The sequence below is a fragment of the Vipera berus genome, assembly GCF_964194415.1.
Source record: "Vipera berus genome assembly, chromosome: 12".
Classification (NCBI taxonomy): domain Eukaryota; kingdom Metazoa; phylum Chordata; class Lepidosauria; order Squamata; family Viperidae; genus Vipera; species Vipera berus.
The window spans coordinates 4,033,404-4,048,580 of record NC_138215.1 but is presented as its reverse complement, the minus strand read 5'-3'; the positions used below and the strand labels follow the sequence as shown (position 1 = coordinate 4,048,580).

The following is a 15,177-nucleotide window of genomic DNA, read 5'->3' as shown; positions in this document are numbered from 1 at the left end:
ATGAAAAAAATAATTTGTGATCTTTGGTTTTGATGATTAAACAGGATAGATGGTAATAGAAAGTCAATTTATCCATTTCAGCAAAATCTACCAACTTTACCAACCATTCCTCCATAGTGGGCAATGTCAAATCTTGAGTTTTACTTTTTTGTGGTGTCGGTTTCCTCACTTGGACTAGCTCAAAATCCAACCTTCCCATCTTAGAAGAGGTTACTGAGAATGTGGTTGGGCAATTCCTCTAGAAGAGTGGTCCCCAATCTTCCTGGCTTTGTGGATTGGCAGCGGCGGTGGCAGCACCAGGGTGTGTGTGTGTGTGGAGGGGATGCTTTTGCTTGTGCGCCCACAGTTTGTGCAAATGGAGGTTCACATGCTCATGTGCTCTCCCCTTCTTGCATGGCCCGATTCCAAATATGGCCCGGTATCAGGCCACAGCCTGTACTGTGGCCTATTTGGAATTGGGCCCTGGGAGTCACTGACTTGCACCAGCCCAGCACTCACTCAAGGATTGCATGGATGTGCAGGCACTCACGTGGCTCAGTTCCCTTCTCCCCCACCCCAGCTGGGCTGCCAAGCTGCAAAGGTTAGGGACCTCTGCTCTAGAATATCCTGGAGGAAATTGATTATCTGGAGCCACTTCCTGAGCTTCAATCTAGGACATGGTACGAAGATAGTATTGATTGTCCTTGTTGATGACTTTGCTGGAGCTGAGATGAGGTGATGCATTCATCCTGATATTCCTAGATCTCTCCGTGGCTTTTGTTACTGTTAAACGCATTATTCTTCTGGACCAAGTTTGGGATGTTTCTCCTTTTTCTGTGATCAGTTCAGTTGGTTGACAGAGGGAAAGGTCAAGCCTGTGTAACCTGATAGCTCAACACTTTTGCTCGGCCTTTTCAAAGTCTACATGAAACTGCTGGGTGAAGTCATCGGTCAGTTTGGGGTTAAGTATCAGGAGGATGCTGATGATAACCAGTCATACTTCTCAACCCTGTTGCTGTGTGTCAGAATCCATTTTTATCTCATTTCTAACTCCCTCTCTGTGCAAAACCCAAATCTCACCCCCTTACTGGATTCTGCCATTCCCAAGGAGGGAAAGAGAAGACAGGGGTGCTAATTGCCCATTCTATCCTTAGATGTAAGGTTTGTTTATTCAGCCTGCCTGGAGGCCATCACAAAAGACCAGGGAAGAAATCTTCTGAAGTATGAAGAACAAAGGAAGTGTGTGTGGGGAAATTCTGGTTTGTATCTCTGAATGGAATATGAAGGGGAGGAAGTAATAATGTTGCAAATGTACTAGTGTTTCTCTTTTCCCACCAAGGGTTTTCTCACCTGAAATTTGACTGATCTGGGACTGACCAAATGGACTGAGGGGAAGCGGTTTTACTTGGGGACACTTTAAAAGTATCAATCTGTGAGACAGTTTCCAGATCCTGTCTATACTATCCACTGTCATCTATGTTTTAATAAAAGTTCCTGCTTGGACAGACTTGTCTCCAAGAGTTTTTCTTTCCTAAGATGTGGATTGGAGTGGGTTCTGATACTGTCCAAGTAATGTTGCAATCCTGTACCAATGTTGGGAAGTTGTGCAGTCTGCCTGGGGGAAGCTCAATCCTGCCAAGACTGTACGCCCTTTGATCCTGGAGACTTTCTATCTCCAGTGTCCATTCTCCCACTAGAGAATCTGCGCGTCCGGGGCTCTTCTTAGACTCGTGAATCCTTCTCAAAGAGCAGGTAGCAGCTTTAGCTAAGAATGCCTTGACACAGCTTCATCTAGTACCGTTTACACCTGTTCCTGGGTCAGGAAGCCTTCCGTCACTCGTGCCCTTGTCACCTCATAAATGGATTATTGTAAGGTGCTCTACGTGGGACTGGCTTTGAAGACCACTTGTTGAAGGTACGAGCCCTAATTAGGAAAACACAGCTTATCCAGAATGCAATGATCTCAGCTGGAATTATCATTCTGCACTGGTTGCCATTCTACAGTATGTTGTCACCTCTAAAGCCCTTTGTGGTATTTGGTTATTTGAGGGACCACTGTAGCTTTAGCCCATGAAATAACATCAAACTTCTATAAAAGCCAGTGATGCCAGTCCAAAAACACTGGCCTGCATGCAATGACATCATCACACATTTGCGGTCATCATGAGCTGACATCTGGGAGAAGTCATGACATTTGCATTATGACATTGTCTTGTATGACATCATTTGCCTCCCTCGGCCCACCAGGCCTCCAGACTTAGACATGTATGTTTAATGTTCTTCCCCAGTAACTAAGGGCAGGCTTTCCAGCCTGCAGATTTCATCAACTGGAACCAAAATTCAGCCATGTCCGTAAAAGTTAAGAGGTGGTTTGACTTCCGGTTTGCCGACGCTGCCGCCATAGACATCTGGAAGGCAAGCTTCGTCTTCCACATCCAGTTTCACATCGCTGGGGGACCCTGGAAAGGGTCAAAAGTCGCCTTGTAGGGGCAACCAGCAAGGAGGGGATCCCTGCTTGATCTCGAAAGGGCAGTAGCCCTTCTGTTTGATCCAGGGCAGCCCTCCAAACTGGCGGACAAAAGACCGGCCATAGAAATATGGCTCATCACTGCAGACAGCTGCAGACAGCCAAAGTCACACTTAACATCAGGCAACTTTAAAGCAGCGCGGAAGAGACTGGGTGAGATCTACCTCTCTTAAATCCTAATTATCTTTTTTACCTGCATAAGCTGTGAAGAGGGAATGGAGATTTTACCCCTCCCTCTAAAAACAGCGGTGACTGACTATCCAGGGGAGTTTAAAAACGTTGTAAGAATTACTTGATCCTAATTGGAATTTTACTTCTTAAAGTTTGTGGACTAAAAGACTTTGTGGACTAAAAGACTTTGTGGACTAAAGACTTTCTATTTTTACTGAAGAACTGGGTTTTTTTACTTATAAAAAAGAAGTAAAACTAAAAACATTATAAAAACCTCAGACCTAGAGGAAAATTTTAAATATAGGGGTGACATCTTGTGGCTAAACCTGATATTACAACCTGTTATTGCTCAAAAGAGACTTGGCTGGCAGCCTAGACAATAGATAAGACTTACAACCTTGAGATATCAGCTGTTAAGGCCAGCTGTGTTCCATATTTACTGAATTTTTTTAAATATTCTCTTGAGTGTAAAGCTTTTTTAACTTAATACATTACTAAGAGAATATGGAGGAAGTTCAGGAACAGATTCTCTTTATGTTGAAAGCAATTCACCAAACTATTCTTAAAGCTACTGATGAAATAAAAGGTTGCAGAAAAGAATTGGATGTAAGCCCAGATACACAAATTCAAATTTTGATTACAACTGAAAAACCAACTACACAGAATATAATGGAAAAAGTGGACCAATTAAATACTATGACAGAGGATTCAACTGATCAACAAATACAATCAATGGAAAACCCAGAAAAGGGACAGACAATATGGAAAAGGGAAAAGATTTTCTACATAAATCAGAAGAAACCTGAGGATCAAGAAGACCAACAGACTGAAGAGAAGATAAACAGTTTAAGAAAACTATATCAAGATGGAAAAATAGAGAATTTGTTAATCCTCTCAAAAAATGGCGATCGGATGGTTTTTTCTACATACACAACAGCATAGGGAGATGTATTTGATGACTCAAAAGCACGGATATGGAAGATGATTTAGCAAAGAAAGCAAGCTAGAATAAGACTGAAGAAAATTGGGATTTTGACCTACTAATGAGAATTAGAATATTCTCAAATAGATGTGTACTTTGAATATTAGAAATTGTTATGAGTTGAGTTAAAGGATACTCTGTTCCTTTAAGACTTGGAAATATAAATAGTTAAATTTGAATATTGAATATAAAGGCAATTAAAATATAAACTAAAATTTATTTATGAATGTAACAAATATGTTTTGATTTAGTGGTAATAACAAAAATTACTAGCTTAAATATGATACTGAGAAAAAAGAGGAAGTATTAAATGTTGAAATAAGAGAAATTTTGGTTAGTAAATTTAAGATATTTGGAAATTACTAGAAAATAAGAATATTATAACATATTATTAATCAGCTGATGTAAGATCTTGGAATGAAATGTGATAAAGGAAATTGGGGTTATTTAAAACTTGGAAATTATAAATATTAAACATTAAAATTAAATATTAATGGGAAACTAACAATTGGGAAAAACTTACCAGGAAATTGATTGTCTAAAAAGACTGAATGTTAGAATGACTAAGATATGTATAAACCAAAAATTATTGATAAATGTGAGAAAGTTATTTGTATTAAATCGATATAACAAAAATTGTACTAATTTAAATGTGAGACAGTAAATACTAAGGGGAAAAGAGAGGAAATATTTAATGTAATAATTTGTGACCTGTACTAATGAAATTTGCATGTTATTGAATTATGAACCAACCCAGCCGCCACGTTGCTTTTCAAATATTTAAATGTAAAACTGGAAAATTAATTTTTAAAAAAATAAAAAAAAATTAAGAGGCGGTTTGATTGTGGATTCCTTCTGTATGCTGATCTGACTTTTCTCTACCCTTACTGCTCCTGAATTGTTCATAGCCTCGCTCTCCTCTCCATCTTACTGTAAAGATCCCATCCAGTATATCTCCACCACTGAGGTTTCATCCAGTAGTTTTACTCTTACCCTCTGGAGCAGCTGAGGTCCAAACCCTCCACAATGGGGCAGCCAGTCGGCACCTCTCACGTCCCTCTCATCCTTCTCTTCTGCAAGCTAAACAATTCTAGGTCTTTCCCCATAGAACCTGGTTTCCATCTTTTCACCATCCTGGTGATGCCTCTCTGGACTTGCCCCAGGTTATCAATATCCTAGCAAAGGGTCAGCAGCTGCCTCAGCCAGGCCTTCCTCAGCAGCAACGGGAGGAAGAAGATGGTGAAGGTCAGCTGTGACAGGTGCAGGGTGGGGTGGGGAGGGAGGCAGCCGCTGCAAAGGACTTGAGAGCAGGGGAGGTGCCAGTGGGGTGCAGGGTGGCCGAAAGGACAGGGGCAGATGCGACTGGTGTAGTCCTAAGTGCGAGTGGGCTGCCAAGTGCCCAAATTTTGATCCCGGGGCGGCTGCAGTGGCTGAGGACTGGTGATAACTCTCATTCATTCACTGCCTCTAAGGGTTACTGAACAAATTTAAATGGGGCCTACCTGTACAAAGAGAGTGACTGAGTTTGCACGTCAAGAGAAACCTCAGAAAGCCCCACAGGAGTTAGGAATGGCCCACGCTCCAGGGATTTTCCCTGGAGCAGGTTGGAATAGCACGCTGGCTCAAGTAGCCTAAGAGTAGCAACCCTTTGGACATGGAGACGGTAAAGGAGGTGGTGCCTCGCTTAGACCTTAAAAATGGTTCTTTATATGGCAATGTTAGTGACAGATTTTAATTTCCTGGGCTCCAAGATCACCGCAGATGGGGACTGCAGCCAAGAAATTAAAAGACGCTTGCTCCTCGGGAGGAAAGCCATGGCAAATCTAGACAGCACACTAAAAAGCAGAGACATCACCCTGCCAACAAAAGTGCGTATAGTCAAGGCTATGGTCTTCCCAGTTGCAATGTATGGCAGTGAAAGTTGGACCATAAGAAAGGCTGAGCGCCAAAGAATGGAGGCTTTTGAGCTATGGTGCTGGAGAAGACTCCTGCGAGTCCCTTGGACTGCAAGGCGATCAAACCGGTCAGTCCTAGAGGAGATCAACCCTTACTGCTCTTTAGAAGGCCAGATCCTGAAGCTAAAACTCAAAATCCTTTGGCCACCTAATGAGAAGGAAGGACTCACTGGAGAAGAGCCTAATGCTGGGAAAGATCGAGGGCAATAGAAGAAGGGGACGACAGAGAATGAGGTGGCTGGATGGAGTCACTGAAGCAGGAGGCCTGAGCCTAAATGGACTCCAGAAGATGGTAGAGGACAGGAAGGCCTGGAGGAACGTTGTCCATGGGGTTGCGATGGGTCAGGCACGACTTCGCAACAACAACGTGGCAATTTATTCTTGGCCTAGAACAGGAATGGCCAAATGGTTCATTGTAACTTTCCAGGTATTATTAGCAAATTTGATGGTTTTTTTCCCCAAAAAAATCTGATAAAAAAAACTTGAGTAGGCAAAACCCCATCAAAAGTCACTCCAATTTTGCCTTTTGGTTTAAGTCATGGTGAAGGATATACAAATACAGTGTATCATTTTGGGGAGTTCTGGTATCACAAAGCTGCAGATTCTCTGGCCCAAAATATTATTTCATTGCAACCAGAGTTGGGTTAGCATCCTTATTAAGTTCTTCAACAATTCAGGAAGGCAGATATACAAAATCTGCCATTGTTTATAACCTTAGATTAGGAGGAGGATCAAAGCAATGAAGAAAACTAGATCTTATATGGGCTTATCTTTTAATGGCTCAACGATTAAAAAATATTAGTGCATTTTTAAAATGACTTTACAGTTCAAAGCGGCACGGCCAGCTTTCAGTGATCCAGCAAGCGAGCGACCCGTTGGGTGCTCGGCAGCAGCGCGGACCCTGAACTCGCTGCCCGGCTGCGAGCCAGGTTGCCTCCGCCGAGCCTCCCAACCCAGGTACCAGGCTCCGCAGGGGGGGCGCCCGCTTCTCCTGGCCCCGGCGGGCTTCCCGGGAGAGGCCGCTCGGCGGCGGCGAGGAGGCTCGGCGGGGCTGCCCAGGCGCGCTTCCGCTCCGCTCGTTCCCGCCACGGCCGCGCCCTCCCTGCGCCGCCGCCCACGGGAGGAGCCGCCTGCCCGCTTCCCCTCGGTCTTCCTGCCTTCGCCCTCGGACGGCCTGCGCTGCGTTGCGTTGCGCTGCGCTGCGCTGCGCTCCCTCCGCTCCGCACCCGCCAGAGGACCACCGCCGCCCCGCGCCCATGGCTGCTCCGGAGGAATGCGACGGGACGGGCGTGGCCCGGCCGCACTACGGCTGTGAGTGCGCGCGTGGCAGGCGGGGGGCGCGGGGCGGGAGGGGGCCGCGGGGCCGACGGGCGGCGGCTTCCTTGGCGGCGCGCCCGATCCCAACCGGCTCGGCGGCGCGCGTGGCGCAGGGGTTGCCGCCGCCGCCGCTCCCGACCCGGCCTTCCGCGCCCAAGATGGCCGGAGAGGCTGCCGCCGCCCCACCGCCGAGGAGCGGCCTGCTCCTGCGCATCTCCTGCCCGGCAGCTGCGGATCGGGCGCAGAGCGCGGCTTGGTGCGCGCCGGGCCTTGCGGCCGCCCTTGGCCAGACACTCCCGGGGATGGGGCTCCTCAGGCCGGGCGCCTTGGCCACCGTCCCTTCCCGGCCGGATCGCTCCCTCCCGGCTCGCGGCAGCCTCTCGGCCGGCGCGAAGCGGTGAGGGTGAGCCGCCGCCGCCGCGGAGAGGAGCGGCCGCGCCGGAAGGGAAGCCGTTGTCAGCCGGAGGGCCTCCCGGGGCCCTGAGCAGGCGGCCCCAGGGCGGGAAAGGCCCGGCTCGGCCGTGAGGAAAACGGGACGGCGCTCCGTCCCCTCGGAAGCGCCGCAGCCCCGCCGGGAGTGACCGCGCCTCTCCTTGCAGCCGTGCTGGACAACGAGAGGATGACGGCGGAAGAGATGGACGAGCGGCGGCGCCAGAACGTGGCCTACGAGTATCTCTGCCACCTGGAGGAGGCCAAGAGGTGAGCCAGGAGCCCCGGCGGCCCCAAGCAGGGGCGGGCGGGCGGGCGGGCTGGGGAAGGCGGCCGGCTTGGTCGCTTGGGTTGCCCGCCGACCTGGACCGCTGCTCGGGATGGTTTTCGTGGCCTCTGCCCTGCTTCCTCCTGAAATGGAGCCCTTGGCCCGTTGGTGCCAATCCAGGCATTTTAAGTCAGGGTCAAAAGCGGAGAAAGGCCCAGAATTCAAGACTGCGATGGAGGCCCGTTCAGGTCCTTTGGCGGCGGCTGCAGTGAAGGAGGTTTCTGGAATTCAAAATCCATGGTAATTCTGTTTGGCATCAAACCTCACAGAAAAGCTTGTTTCTCTCTGTGCTAATTGGCGTCAGGAAGGAGCGAAATGGCGAGCCAAGTTTTGGTACGGTAAATCCTCTGTGGCTTGGAAAGTGTAGTTAGAACATTGAAATGGTTTCCTCGCCTGGTTGGAGGTTTCGCCATGGAAAATACAGGGAAGTCCACGTTCGAATTCTTAATTTTTACCAACCAGGTGATTCGGAAAATAAGACTTGGTTACATTTATGCCCTGCCTTTCGTTATAGAAACTCAACGGTAGCAAACTTGGCACTCTTTTCTTTCCCCCTAACATGCTGATGGGCTAATTGTAGGCTCTTTTTAGGGATTACCTCACCGTGATAAGGGTGGCAAACATCAATGTTTCTCCACCCTTAATTGTGTCTGCTGGTAGCCACCTAGCAGCCTTATTTAGGATGACGTCCCTACTGGGTCGGTCTGCCCCCTGGAACATCTAGGGCAGGGGTAGGCAAGCTTGGCTCTTTTATGACTCGTGGACTTCAACTCCCAGAATTCCTGAGCCAGCATAGCTGGCTCAGGAATTCTGGGAGTAGAAGTCCACGAGTCATAAAAGAGTCAAGGTTGCCGGGCATAGTGAGGAGGGTTCAGGTTATCTGGCGGATAAAGTCCCTCAGATTTTCCCCTTAATGGAGGGGGTGGTGCCCCCAGCCTTGAAGGTGGTAGTAGTGCCCCCTCCCCCTCCCCCAAGAAGCCATTCATGGATCTAATGGTCTTGAATAACTTGACTAGTCTCCAACCTTTCGTTTTTTGGGAGAAGGGTTATTGAGAAGGAGGTTGACTTTGCATTTGATGAGAACCTTGGAGGAAAGAGATCATCTAGAACTGCTTCAGTCAGATTTCGGGCCAAGACTCAGTACAGAAGCAGCTTTGGTTGGTGACTGGTGGCAGAGCTTGGGGCCATGGGGATGCATACATTCTTGTGCTTCTTGAGCTCTCTGTGGCTTTCCGTACCATCAAGCACAGTATCCTTCTGAGCCAGCTCCATAGCTAGAGGGCACCCTTTTACCGTGGACCGGTTTCTGTTGGGATTGGTAGATTGGGAGAGGGCAGTGCCCAGGCCTCTCTATTCTCTCTCCCCTCTTCATGAACTGCTGTGTAACGTCATACACTGGTACTAAAACCTCCATGTCGGAAGCACTTTGGTGCTTCCCTGAAGAAAGGGATTAGCTCAGGGGTGTCAAACACAATTTCATTGAGGGCCACATCAGCATTGTGGTTGCCTTCAGTGCCGGGGGGGGGGAGGTGGCTGGGCATGGCTGGCATGGATGTGGCTACTGAGTGGGTGTGGCTGGCATGGGCATGGCCTACTGGGTGGGTGTGGCCAGCTTGACGTCACTCATGTCAGGGGCACCTGTGTGGGTCTGGGCAGGACTGGGGCGGATCTGAGGGTCTCCGGCAGAGGGGGTAGGTGGGACCAGGGTGAGTGCCAGGGCATGGTCCACTGGAGGAGCCTCACTGAGCCTCAGGCCATGCAGGGGGGCCCTGGACGGTGGCATGGACTGCCTGGAGCCCTGGGCAGCGGAGGTCAAGCGCCCTGCCTGGCCTTGAGCTCCCACGGTACCAGGACCCCACAGCCCTGCCTAGCCTAGCTGCACTTCCCCGAGGAGGCGCCCAGCTGCGCTTACCTCCTCCTCAGGGCTGCTGCTGCTGTGCTCGCTCTCCTTGGCCAGGTTGCTCATGGTGGGTGCAGGAGGGCAAAGTGTGTGGGTCAGAGTGAAACCCACTCCCTCGCCATGCGAGGAGACCTGGCTTTGTAACCAAAGCATCCTCAGCCATAGGATGGGAGACCACCAGGGGATGGCGAAAGGGCAGCAGGGCTGCTGGTGGTCAAGTGCTAAGGCACGACTTCTCTCAGACCCTCCCTCTTATTCCAATCTCCTCCCTCCCTCCCTCCTTTTCATTCCCATCTCCTTCCTTCTTCTCTTTCTTTCTTCCTGTTTCCCTCCCCTCCTTCCTTTCTTCCCTCCCTCCCTCTGTGCCCAGGAAGGGATGAGGGGAGGGGGAGAGGTTGGCAGCGCTTTTCTCAAAGAGTAAGAGAGTTGGAAGAGACATTTGAGGACTTTAGTCGAAGCCCCTACTCAAGCAGGGGACGTATACCATTCCAGTGATGGAGCATCCACAACTTCTGAAGGCAAGCCTTTTCACTGGTTAGTTGTTTTCACAAGTCCTCAGTTCTAGGCTGGTTTTCTTCTTGATTAAAGGTAAAGGTAAAGGTTCCCCCGCACATGCGTGCTAGTCGTTTCCGACTCTAGGGGCCGGTGCTCATCTCTGTTTTAAAGCCGAAGAGCCAGCGCTTGTCCGAGGACATCTCTGTGGTCATGTGGCCGGCATGACTAGACGCCAAAGGCGCACAGAATGCTGTTACCTTCCCACCGCAGTGGTCCCTATTTTTCTACTTGCATTTTTACGTGCTTTCGAACTGCTAGGTTGGCAGAAGCTGGGACGAGTAACAGGTGCTCACTCTGCTACGCGGCACTCGGGATTTGACCCGCCAAACTGCTGACCTTCTGATCGACAAGCTCAGCGTCCTAACCCACTGAGCCACCGCGTCCCCTTCTTGATTAGTTTCCATCTGTTATTGCCTTCTGATGCTTTGGAAAATAGTTTGACCCCTTCTTCTCTGTGGCAGCCCAACAAATATTGGAACACTGCTATAATGTCACCACCCCTAGTCCTTTTCACTAAGCTAGACATCCTCAATTCCCACAGTTGCCAGTTGCCCCCTTTCCTAGATCGGGGGTCCTCTTCACAGCTTTACACTGCCTCTACCTGAAGCTGTTCTTGAAGACCACCCAGAATGTGGTGACCCAGGCTGTGATGGGCATGCCTCAGTAAGCCTCTGCTTTGTGAACTGCAGGGGTTGCCACTTTGCTTCTGGGTGCTGCTCACTACCTATATAGTCTTACACAGACCCAGGGCCTGGTTGTTCAAGGAACCACCTGTCTTTTGTAGGATCTGCCTGGCCAGTTCAATCTGGCAGGGTTGGTGCATTCTGGGTTTCGCTCTCTGAACCACCAAAGCACCCCTTCTGTGTAGCATTGCCTGACCTCTAGAAGGAAGTCTCCCACCCACCCCGTTCAATCCCCCCGCCTTATTGGTATTTCCAAGGATCCTGAAGATGTGGCTCTTTTCCCCATGCTTTGGCAAGGATGATTGAATGCTGCTTTTCTTCCTTTCTTTGTTCTTATATGTTTTCATTTTTTCCTGCCATCTTTGCTTCCTTGTTTTGCATTGTTTTGAGGTTTTTGTATTCCTTATTTTTAAATATTTTTAACAATTTGTAAATCTCCCATTGTTGCTGGGAGCTGAGCAACATATAAATTTAATAAATTATAATGATCATTAAATTGTGCTAAGAGATAATGAGTGTCTCAAGGTTACCTATTGACCTTCCAAAGTTGAGGATTGTGTAGGGTCCCTTGACTGGGTCTCACTATATCCTTCCTTCATCTTCCATCTGTTGGTCCTAATGTACGTGCCAGTTACGGGCAAAGCAGAAACTGCTTGGAGTACTCATGATGTAAATTCCATTTATATCTTAGCATATTTGAATTTTTGTTCACCGATTCTGTTCTAGTCTTGCATTGTTGTGCTGCACTTGCTGGGCCTCATTAAAGGTCCTGGTTATTGTCTAAATGGCTTGAGAACAAGATTTTGAAGGATCATTTCCGTACAAGCTGGTCCGCCGTCACCAACAACTCTGTTCTCTGCTTCAGTTGCAAAAGTATCAAACTGAAAAACATTCCAATGTCTTTATTGTTATGGTGCTGTTAGTTAAGGTGTTGATTTAGGCTTTTTGTCTAAAATCAAAAGTGATTTTTTTTCCAAGGAGGATCCTCAAGCTTTTAAACAAGATTTATTGACAAGAAAGAGTTGGGCTTACAAAAATTCTGGCAGCTAAACTATTTCCCATCTCCAGTATCTCCCAATAGAGTCATCTTTGTTTCCTTCTCAACTGCCTTCCTCTGAATGGAAGGTCTTTCAATGGTCAGAGCTTGCAAGCAGATGTTCACACAGCTGTCTCTAGAACCTTTATCGGTCTGGGAATGAACCAGCGACAATCATTCTTCCAGCCAGATTTGCCTCACAGAATTGTGGCTATAAAATGAGAGATTTATATGTATCTTGTCTTGAGCTTGCAGAGGAAAAGCAAGCTTTTCCTGTTCTGTCTTCAATTTTGTACTCTTAGAATATTCTAGATTTTTTAAAATGAAATGTGCAGTTGTACTTTGTGCCATTTCTGAAACATTAATTGTATGCATTTATTCAAGCCTCAGGCTTTCCGGGAATGCCATCATGGATAGATTTTCCTTGTAGGAGGAAGAAACCCCCAAATTCTAATGACACCCATGGGTGTGGTTGGGCCGTCAGGGAAACTGTTTTCTGAGAAATAATATCGAAAAGTATTTTGCTTGATGATCTTTTCCAGGGAGTGGGTGACTCTCCAGGCAAGGTATGATGTCAAGTGTTTTCATTTTTGTGTACCCTTTTTACGATGTGTAGCATGATCTCAAGCTTTCTTTGTTTACCTCCCAGTATAACGGGAACTCTTGCCCAAGAATGAGATGAGGAAATGTTGTCATTCTTTCCTTCCATTTCTTTCTCTCTTTTGGTACATGCTTTTATGGGAGATGTTCTCTGTAAATAACTGATTTCCCACATTACAGATAACAAATTCTTTGAAGAAACATATGGATTCAAAGTTTGCACAAACTCTGTACAGCAGGGGTGTCAAACTGCCGGCCCGCGGGCTGGACGCGTCATCTGGAAGCCGTGCCCACACCATTGCCGGCAATGGCAAAACTGTCCCGATACGTTGCGTGATGTCATGTGATGTCGCAAGTTTGACATGTCTGCTATACAGTATTGAACAAATCTTTGGCTGTGTTAGTAAGCCAAAACTGTTGTAATTGTGCAATACGTTCTGCTGAAATAAACCATATCGTGATTTTTAAGGGACCAAGTGGGTGTCTCCTGAAGTTAAAAATCTAGAAATACACAAAACTGATGGCAGAAAAAGACCTATTGTATATTTAAAGGTTACCCCCTTTTGCCTTCTGTCCTCCAGGCTGCACATATTCAGTTCCTCCAATCTCTCCTGACATGTTTTGTTCCTCAGAGCTTGCATCATTTTTGCTTCCTGTCTTTTGACTTGCTCAATTTCTCTTTTTAAGTGAGGTCTCCAGGAGTGGACACATTATTCCAAATGGGGTCTGACTAAAGTGCTATATAGTGGGACTAGAGCAGGGGTAGGCAACCTTGGCTCCTTTATGACTGGTGGACTTCAACTCCCAGAATTCCTGAGCCAGCCTGGCTCAGCTTGAAAACCTCTCCCTTTTCCCTCAGCATGGCTGGCTCAGGAATTTTGGGAGTTGAAGTCCACGAGTCATAAAAGAGCCAAGGTTGCCTACCGCTGGTCTAGAGCCTCCTTTTTCTTGCTGGTGATTCCTCTAGTGATAGATTCTAGAATTTTGTTTACCTTCACAGCTACCTGGCCACACTCTTTGCTCATTTGGCAGTCGTCTGTTCTGCCTAATACCGGACCCCCAATACTGTACCCTGCCAGAGGATTCTTTTTCCCCAAGTGCATGATCTTATATTTAGAAATGTTGAACTGCGGTCTCCACATTTTTGACCAAATTGTTTTGCATATTATGAATACCCCCAAGAATGGCAAGTCTATTACACACTTTTGCGTCATCTGCAAAGGTTACCTAGCAGTCCTTCTGTTCCCTCATACATAAACCTGAATTTGGAATTACACCTAGTTTTGGAGCTTGTCTTTGACATGCCAGGTAGACTAAGGCACAGCATAAGGTTGTGACAACTTACATGAGGTTTAATCAGGTCTGAGTTGTGTAAGAAGCCTGCTGGCTGATTCCATTCTTCTCTGGAACCTCAGAGAGAGTGACCTTTGTCCATTTAAGTGAAAATGCTCTGCCAATGTTGTATGGCAGGCATGTCAAACCTGCGACATCATGTGACGTTGCGCGACGTATCACGACTTTCCCCATTGCCGGCAATGGGATGGGCGCAGTTTTGATGTGTCACATACGAGCCGCAGGCTAGCAGTTTGACATGCCTGTTGTATGGAGTAGAAATACCCTGTTCTGTTTCAAAATAAGGACGTGCCCAGTTCTCAGGATGTCTAGTAGCTTGCCTAGTTGATTTCCTGAAGTCAACACAAGTTCTGAGGATGATCTTGTAGCTCAAGATTTGTCAAATTGCTAAGCTAGTGATATGTAGGAAAATGAACGGTTGGTATATACCAGGGGTCAGCAACCTGAAACAGTGAAAGAGCCACTTGGAACCGGTTCCCTCACAAAAGGAAAAACTGGGAGCCGCAAAAAATGTGTGTGCATGCGCGTACATGCGCACATGCGCAGAACAGGGTTTGACTGAAGAGTGGAGCCAAGGCGAGATATGCACCTACCCTGCATATTTGAATTGATTGGTTGAACTTTTTTAGTCCCACTTTTTTTTTTTTGGACTACACATAGCAGAGGACTGGGAGCCGCAGGAGACAGCTGAAAGAGCCGCATGCGGCTCCGGAGCCACGGGTTGCAGACCTGTGGTATATACTGTATACAATTACTGTGATGGTCAGATGAGCTTGCACTGCTATTTTAGGTCAAGAGACAGTTTAATGACTGACAAAACTGGAAACTGTTTTCTTTGTAGCTTGTTGAATGTAGCTTATCAACAATGCTAAACTTGTTACAAAGTGGTTCTTGTGTGGAAACCTGAAACCTTCCTTTTGCTTTGCTGTTGATTTCTCTTTCTGTGATTAAAAGCAGCAATGGGATGCAGGTTAACAACTGTGGTGCCCACCAGAAGAATTATACTGCCATGAAATAGTTTCAATAGTTTCTAAAAAGGAGATGCAACCCAGCATTCCTGTGATGGGAAGAATAGTATCCTAGACTTCCCTAGGAAAAAGAAGGCAAATATTGGTGATAGGAGATTCAATTCTTTTGGGGAATAGAAACTATACTCTGCAGACTGAACAGTCAGTCTAGGGAGGTATGTTGTCTCCCTGGAGTGAAAATCAATAATGTAACTGAGAACCTTACTAATATAATCAACCCCACAGATTACTACTACTTTCTTCTCCTACACGTGGGGACCAATGACAGAACAATGAATCTAAGAACAATAACGAGATTAAAAACAGCTAGGGAAGAAAGTTGAAGAATTAGGAA

The 15,177-nt window shown here is 47.2% G+C and overlaps 1 protein-coding gene across 1 annotated transcript in view; it reads left to right on the top strand.

The window, feature by feature from the left end:
• The first annotated feature begins 6,619 nt into the window (after positions 1–6,619).
• IQGAP1 (IQ motif containing GTPase activating protein 1) overlaps positions 6,620–15,177 on the top strand; it is a 95,036-nt gene continuing 86,478 nt past the window's right edge. The window contains exons 1-2 of the mRNA XM_081337736.1: positions 6,620–6,925; positions 7,531–7,630. Coding sequence (XP_081193862.1) covers positions 6,871–6,925; positions 7,531–7,630 — 155 coding nt within the window. The 5' untranslated portion in view covers positions 6,620–6,870. The remainder of the gene's footprint in view (positions 6,926–7,530; positions 7,631–15,177) is intronic.